An 8789-nucleotide genomic window follows, 5' to 3' on the forward strand; every position below is an offset into this window, starting at 1 on the left:
AAGTTGTTACAAAAAACTAATTAATCAAACACTCGTATTGACTGTTTAACCAAGTCAAATAGTTAATAATAATCAAATAAGCCAAAATTAGCTTATAAGCTAACTATGTTACCAAATAAGGCTGGTATGTATACAGCCTAGAAAGCTGATTCTGTATTATCTTCCTACAACTATAAATTTTGGTCCAATCGACAAGCAATCCCCCCCTCCTATTCTTCATTGGGGGCAGGCCATCAAGGATACAGAAACCAGAAAGAATGACAAAATTCATATCAAAATATAAACTGATCCCCCTGCCTTTCTGCAGATGGCAAATGGGGGGAATGTGAAAAAATTAAACAAGTTGAACTCATGTCAAAATCGTTTCTAACCAATCTGATGTAAATTCATAGGCAACAAATGTCACGGCACCCGCTGGTGCAGCTTTAACAATTGATGGAACTATGCCTTTGTAAAGCCCAGCCCATCCCTCCTGGATTAGAATGCGACGAAGAGCATCGTACATGTTTCTGTATGCGTGATGCTCAACTCGAGCTCCATATCTTGCATGCCTCTGTAGTCCTCCAATCTGCAATGATATTAAGATGTCCATGACATGGCAAATATAAAATGGATAAAGCTACAAGCTCCAAAATTTTTCATCAAAATTCTGACGGGACAATAAAACACTTTTTTTTTTTATTGATTATTGTGAATTAGCTAACCCCACCTTGTGTTAAAAAAAAAAAAAATCTATTTATTAATCAAATACGAATCATATATTGTCACATCAGATGGTGAAAATTTGGTCCATGTAAGTTGATCCATATAAACTTGAAAAGCGCAGTAAAAGCCTAAATGGTACTACGTATATTTTAGTTCTGACCATCTTTTGACCCATAGACTTGATAAAACTAGTGGTATACCAGTAACCAGTAACAACTTACCTGAAACCTCTTCTTCACTACATCAAGAGGATGACAAACAGCTTTTGCACATGTCCCAGATGCTAACCCACAAATAAAGAGCTGGAAGCTTGAAAGACCATCATCGCTGTAGCTTGTATTTGGTGACCTGCGATGGTTCCAAGCCTAGAAATTGCAGACAAACCAAATCAAGATGTAAATGTGTATCTTTTACTGTTCCACACAAATTCAGAGCAAAACGAGGATAAGAACTTACCATTGCCCAGCGCTTGAACGTATCATATGTTCCAAACTGTAGACCAGCGTAAGGAACAATCTCTACTAGAGTAGGACTCAATCCAGAATACAGACCTCGAATACCGCGAGTTTTAAGTATATCAACAAATGCAGCCCTCATGTTTGGGTAAATCTGAAAGTGGGCAACCCACCTCATTTGTTAAGAACATCATGTGAAGGTTTTGTACAACAAACTTCATTGAACTGGATGAATAGGTAAAATTGTTTTTCTTTTTTAATTATGGAAATAATAAAAGAAATATTACTTTGACTAATTAGAAAGATTCCTGCATCCTATTAATAAAATTAAAAGCGGTACCTTTGGCTCCCCTTGTGAAGCTAAAATGGTTCTTAGTAAGTCAAATGGATATGATCCAACAGTAGCTGCACAGCCTGCTAATGCCCCACTGATGTATGAAAGATATGGACTCAAATTAATGTGGTCATCTGAAATAATTGAAGATACCAACAGCACATATGCCGCACATCAGGCCAATGGAACAAAAGGAAATAATAGTACATATGTGAGTTGGGTGTTTTGCAGAAAAACTAAGTAAAAATTTTGCTGCCTCTACAATTAGAGAGGAGATAAGGATTACAACTAGAAACCTGATTTTGAAGATCCAGAAGCAAAGGTTTTGAATTTGTGCAACACTGTGAACTGTATGGCAGTATATGGCATGACCATAAGTAGGGCTGGAACATTACCACGCCAAAAACCCTGCAATGGAATTCCAAATTAAAGGAAATCTGACAAACATTTCATCATGTTTAAAGAGAACTTGGAATTCTGCCAGTGAAAAGATGACAAGACTCAAGAGAATAATAAGAATTTATAACGTTTTATTTGTTTAGACATTTCCCAAGTGTGATGGTGCTATGGCCTTGATTAGTTCACTGAACTATCAATAAGTCTAGAGTCCAAACAATTCAAAGCAGTCCAAAAGTCTATCAAAGTCACTAATTTATTACCTAAGAGTCTTATTTTTCTGATTTTTACAGCAATAAATAGGGGAATTCTATGTACATTCAAGGGAGACAAAAAAAAATGGCTAATTGATCCTTTCATTTCTCCATTGTAGCCTGATTTCCTAACAGTTTTATCTTTGCTTTTCAGCACTAGATTCTGAATCTTTTCAGATTTCTATCCAAGCAGCTGGACTTCCAATTCCTATCTGTAATCCCCTGTTCCTCTACTCTTAATGCTTGTTACCTTGAGTGCACCACAAGAGTGCCATCATGTCTCAGTGAGCATTGTTTGTCAGAATGTGTGCGGGGAGCGGGGAGAGAGAAGAGAAAAATGTGCAGTTTAATTTGCACAATAATAATACTTTTACTTATCATCACAAATCAATCACAAATGTTATAATACGCATGTTTAAACAGCTTTGTTGTGACTACTTTAATCATGAATTTTCAACATAAGATTATATCTGGGCATACAAAACATGGAATAGAAGCATAAACCATGCTTATTCATTAAAAACTGAATGCTAGTCTATCAATTACTGAAGTAGAAGGCACACCATTATTAGTTTAAATAGGCAGTTCTCTAAGAGGTAACCAAATAATTCCAGAACAATTTAAGTGGAGACTGGAAAAAACTGAAAAAGCACTAATACCGGCAAGCCTTCCTCTCTGAAGATGTCTTTGGCTGCTTGCACCATCCCAGTGTACTTAGATGATTGATATAAATCCTTCCGAAGCAGGGCCCACTGAACAGTAGGTTCCAATTGAACCTAACAAATAACTAATAAGATCATCAAATAGGTCCACTACCTTCAATTACAAGCACAATCAATCAATGATCAAGACATCCATACATAAAAAGAGAGAGCGACTAATAACACACCAAATGCAATACTTCATGCAACTTGGAAGCATCTTTTGCAACATTTCCGTTAGGATCAAGCACTTACCACTATGCCAAAAGCTATATAACTTTTGGTGTAGTGGAAAGCGCTTGATCCTAACAAGTGATATCAGAGCCAAGCTATGGGTTCGAGTTCCAACAAGAGCAGTTAGGACTGGCTGGTGCTGGGAGAGAATTGTTTAGCAGAAGCCATTAAGGCCAAGTCCAGCACCATGTGGATAGAGTGATTGTTGGACGGAAGCCGGTAAAAGGCCATATCTAGCACCGACTCTTCAAAATGTGTGGCGGTATAAGGAAATAAGTTTTGGCATAGTAGTAAACACTTGATCCTAACAATTACCTGAAATCTAATCTTAATTACATCGAGCGGCGAGGTCACAGTCCTTGATATACCACCAGAGATTGCCCCGGCCGTGGCATGAATGAATGCCCTTTTCAGCTCCCCTGGCTCTTCCATCTCCCCTATTACACTGCTACTACCTGCAACCGCATTTCAAAACCATCCTTTATGTCAAAGTTATCCTTAGTTGCCCCAACTGACTCCGAAAAGCCAGAACAATCACCGCCACTCAGATTACACTTCGTGCAACTATCCCCAGCAATACATATAAAATATATGCATATGCAATCAACTCTTAATTAGATAACGACTAAATGTTTAGTAAGGGAGCATTGATATTCGAATTACATATATAAATGCGAATACTAATCAATTCAGCTCCAAAAATACCGAATACAGAGATCGTAAGTAGAGGAGATGGTACCTGAGAGAGGACAATTGGGAGAGAAAGACGCAAGCCGCCATTAAGAATTCCAGATTTTCAATATAGCATACGGTTTTGCACGCGCGCGCGCGCGCGCGCGTGTGTTTGATGAGCTTGCGTGGCTAGGGTTCTCGACGGCGGGGGAGACGGGTTCGCCGCTCAAAGGCGGCGGCCGGAGGTAATAATAAGAGGGAGGACTGGAAGAGTTGGACAGTGGATTGGGAAAGTTGAAAGAGAAAAAGATATTATTGGTGGGTTTTGGGGTAATTTAGTATTAATTAAAGGGGCCGTTATAATTTGACCAGCCGGTTCACGTTTCTCGGCATGTTGTCTAAACACGGATCGAGTATTTTATATCAAACAGGAAAAAATTACACTTTTGGTCCTATGACTATAGTGGAGGTGGTAATTTCAGTTCGTGACTTTTAAACCTAACAGATTTAGTCCTTTTAGTAAGCTTTTTTTTACCCATTGAGTTCTTCCGACTAATTTGTCGGTAGCGCCGGAATGTCAATTGGATTTGTTTATTATTATTTTTTTTTTTTGGGTGGGGGGGGAGGGGGGGGGGGGGGGGGGAGAGAGTAAAATCGTCCGTTCAGGTCATAGAAAAGGGGGGGGGGGGGGGGGGGAACGGATTCCCATTTCCCACCTTAATCAACCTCCACGCAACCCTAATTTTGTTTGAAAGTAGCGGGAAGACAGCAGAGAAGCGCAAAGACAGTGTGGAAGAAGGAAGAAAGCGGGAACAAAGAGAACTCTTCACTTCGCCTACTGCAATGCGTAAATCATTGGCGACTGGAACGGATTCTGCCCCAAATACGCTCCAACGAAGTAAGTTTGAATAATTTGTAACTGTTTGAATTGTATGAATTTTATAGTGAATGAGTTTGTGTTGTTTGTGTGGAGTGTTTTTTTGTGGAGTTTGAATGGAAGTTAAGCATTTCTAGGGTTTGCCGTGTGGGTTATATATGCATAAAGCATAATGGAGTTTGTACTTGTGTCTTGTGTCTTGTAATGTGGGGACCATTTTCTGTAGTGGCATGTTGTTTATTATTGTTAGTATGAATTCTGATGAGTATGGGAAATTGTTGTAGTGGTCTGTGGGGACCAATACTATTGTTGTAGTTACTGATTCTTGTCATGTGCATATATAGGGTTTAGGAAACATTGTTGTTATTCTGTGGGGACCATTATGTTTAAATTTTTTGTGGTCATGAATCATTTTCATATGATTATTGTTTTTATGTCTTGTGGGTACCACTCTGTTGACTGTTGGCTTTACAAGAGATGGTGTTGGCCCATTTGAAGTTGTCCTTTTCCATAATGGGATAGTAAATAGGGTGGTGAAGTTAAATACTTGGGTGGTGATGTAAAACTGTATGAAAGAATGGAAGCTAATGAAGTGTGTCTAGATGTGTTGAAGGATAAGATAAAACAGTTAGGGTATAGTGAGGTTGGTGCCCTGATTTATTGTTATTGGAATGATAGTTTGAAGTTGCTACAATCAGACAATGATCTTATACCTATATTGAATGAGGTCAACCCAAGTAAAATGTTGGAGTTTTGGGTTGAAACAATGGATGACCAGGACTTGATTGAAGCTGATATGGAAGTACTGGAGCCAGAAAGTGATTGAGAAGATGAGATTGAGATACAGAGATTGGGGGTAGATGAGCAGGTTGATGTAGGGGCTGGGGATGATGGCCAAGTTGTTGATTTCACTGTAGAGGATGATAAAGTAGATGAGCAGGTTGTTGTAGCTCAAACAAAGAAAAAGGTTAAGAATTTGGATGACATCTTCTTTTCTGATGAGGAGTCAGTAGTGGATTCTGATAGTGATGGTGATGGGGAAAGCAAATTGCCCATATTTAGAGCTGCAACAGACATGAAAGACCCCCATTTCACTTTAGGCATGACATTTGCTTCAAAACAACAGTTTAGGGAAGCAGTTCAAAATTATGCTTTCAATAATGGCAAAGAAATTAGAACTCTAAAAAATGACAAGGAAAGGGTCATTGTTAAGTGTACACAGGAGGGTTGCCCTTGGAGAATAGGGTTGAGGAAAGTAATAGGGTCATTTGCATGGAGGATTTTGAACATGGTAGATGAACATGAAGGTTGTTCTTGGGTTTGGGAGAACTCAATGGTGAAATCAAGTGTGGTTGCTAAGAGGTGGGCAACTCAATTAAAAGATCACCCAGATTGGATGATGAGAAAGTTCAAAGATAAGGTTTGCACAGAGGAGGGATTTTATGTGAGTGATTCACAAGCATATAGGGCTATTTGGAAGGCAAAGAAGATAAGAGTAGGTGATGAGGAAGCCAACTTCAAAAAGATTTGGAGTTATAGAGAAGAAGTCATGATAACAAATCCCGGGTCATCATGTCTTGTTAAGTTGAGTGACTTAAAAGATGGAAGTGGGCAGGAAAGATTTCTGACACTACAAGAAAAATGCACATAGACAACACTAGAAAGACAACAGTTTTTAACAAAAGCGTTGTCTTTTGTATAAAAGACAACAGTTTGGTCCAAAACCGTTGTCTTTGATGCAACACTTTTGTCAAAGACAACGGTTTTTACTTAACCGTTGTTGTAAGTGTGTTGTCTTTGTGCATTTTGTGAAAAGACAACACCACAAAGACAACGGTTTTTTAAAACCGTTGTCTATGTGCGTTTTTTTTTTTTAAAAAGACAACGGTTTTTTAACCGTTGTCGTTGGTGTGTTGTCTTTAAGCGCACTGGAATACACAACACTAGAAAGACAACGGTTGTTTAAAACCGTTGTCTTTGTGCGTTCTTTTTTTTTTAAAAGACAACGGTTTTATTTAACCGTTGTCGTTGGTGTGTTGTTTTTAAGCGCACTCGAATACACAACACTACAAAGACAACGGTTTTTAAAAACTGTTGTGTTTGCATACTCTTTTTTATTTAAAGGACAACGGTTTTTTTACCGTTGTCGTTGGTGTGTTGTCTTTAAGCGCACTAGAATACACAACACTACAAATACAACGGTTTTTTAAAACCGTTGTCTTTGCGCATTATTGTTTTTTTAAAAGACAACGATTTTGTTTAACCGTTGTCATTTATGTGTTGTCTTTAAAACACAAAACTACAACGACATCGGTTTTATATAAATGTTATCGTTGCGCGTTCTTTATTTGTTTAAGACAACGGTTTTATTTAACCGTTGTCTTTGGTATGTTGTCTTTAAGCGTATTTGAATACACAACACTACAAAGAAAATGGTTTTTTTATAACTGTTGACTTTGCGCATCATTATTTTATAAAAGATAACAGTTGTATAAAATATAAACAACGATGTTAACAACAAGAGTTAAACTTACGACCTTAAACATAGCAAATAAGGTCTAACCAACTAAGCAACACAACCTCTTATTTATAAAAATGCAACATCTGGTATATAACTGAGTTTATAAAATAGGTTAAGGATGCCCATATGAAGAATAGAACCTAAGACCTCTAACATAAAAAACAAAGCTAAACCCACAAAGCCACACCAACACTTATGTACTTAAGCACAACATCTAGGATATAACCAATTTGCTTATTTGTTCTCTCTGAGAACCAAGACAATGATTGTATAAAATAAGTTAAAGATGCCACTAGAAAGTATAGAACCCAAGACCTCTAACATAACAAACAAAGCTAAACCCACCAAACCACACCAACCCTTGTTTATTAAAGTGTTACACCTTATCATTTACCTATAATTTTGGGCTGGCAGCTTTGAACTCCGGACTCTTTAACAAAGAAATAATACAATTCAAAAGTTAATTTAATAGTTCTATTTTCATTCATATTTAAATATAAAACTATTCACCAAAATTTCAATTTCAATTCATTAAAGTTTTATTTTCATTTACAATTAAAACCAATATATGAATTAAAAAAAAAAACAAATAATAATTATCAAGTATAAAAATAAAATAATAGAATATATTTAGAATATTTTTTTAAAAAAAAATTGGGGCCCTGTGCGGTCGCGCCGGTCCGACATGGCCTAGAACGGCCCCGGCGGTGCGGTGTGGTGTTTTGAATGGTGCGGTATGGTGTTATACCTCAGGCTTTATATGTACTATTTTAGACCTAGCACCCTGGGTAATAAAGCTACTATTTCGTACCAATGTTCAATTCTATAACTATATGTCCGGTACTATCTTGGGCCTAGCGCACCCCTCATTCTGTACCTATATATCCGGTACTATTTTGGGCCTAGTGCCCGGATAATAAAGCTACTATTTTCTAACCTCCCCGCTATATACCCGATTTATGGTGGACTCGATCTCTATAAAACCATGAATATACTTATTTAATTTGCTATTATAACTATATATATATATATACTTTTATTTTATATATAAACAACAACAGTTAAAAAATAACCACCCGTGGTCCTAATTCTTTAAAAAAAAAAACCCAAGTTTAAAATGACCACGAGACATTTTAAAAGGACCGCTGATAGTTATTTTTTAGAACATGGAAGACCATTGACGGTCATTTAAAACTCAAATGATATATATATATATATATATATATATATATATATATATATATATATATATATATATATATATATATATATATATATATATATATATATATACATACATACTTGCATTCAAATGAGGACAAGTACATTATAGAGGACTGTGAGGACAGATGTAGTGTGTGTCATTAGACTGTATGTCTTGTGCATGGCTGAATGTAGTCGTGTGCCGCAGTTTGTATGTCGTGTGCATACATTTGTTAATTAATAGAGTATTAAATTGTGTGCCTAATATTAATTTGTTGTGTGCCCGTTATTTATCCCGCACAATCCTCTATATATTGTTGTCCTCATTTGAACTCAACTATATATATATATATATATATATATATATATATATATATATATATATATATATATATATATATATATATATATATATATATATATATATATATATATAT

General features: G+C 36.5%; 1 protein-coding gene across 2 annotated transcripts; it reads right to left on the reverse strand.

The window, feature by feature from the left end:
- Positions 1–129: 129 nt before the first annotated feature.
- On the reverse strand, positions 130–4128 carry LOC109175007 (mitochondrial thiamine pyrophosphate carrier-like). 2 transcript variants are annotated; one of them, XM_019324277.1, is made up of 8 exons: positions 3819–4128; positions 3395–3534; positions 2804–2920; positions 1791–1902; positions 1501–1628; positions 1162–1314; positions 927–1070; positions 130–568 (listed from the first exon to the last, which is right to left on the reverse strand). In XM_019324277.1, the coding sequence occupies exons 2-8, from the start codon at positions 3509–3511 to the stop codon at positions 350–352; spliced, it is 990 nt and encodes a 329-aa protein (XP_019179822.1). In that variant the 5' UTR covers positions 3512–3534; positions 3819–4128; the 3' UTR covers positions 130–349. The 2 variants fall into 2 exon arrangements, with proteins under 2 accessions (XP_019179822.1, XP_019179823.1); XM_019324278.1 differs by lacking the exon at positions 3819–4128 and having other exon boundaries at positions 2804–2931; positions 3395–3483.
- Positions 4129–8789: the final 4661 nt, after the last annotated feature.

This window comes from Ipomoea nil, unplaced genomic scaffold, assembly GCF_001879475.1.
Source record: "Ipomoea nil cultivar Tokyo-kokei standard unplaced genomic scaffold, Asagao_1.1 scaffold0679, whole genome shotgun sequence".
In the NCBI taxonomy this organism is placed as follows: Eukaryota; Viridiplantae; Streptophyta; class Magnoliopsida; order Solanales; family Convolvulaceae; genus Ipomoea; species Ipomoea nil.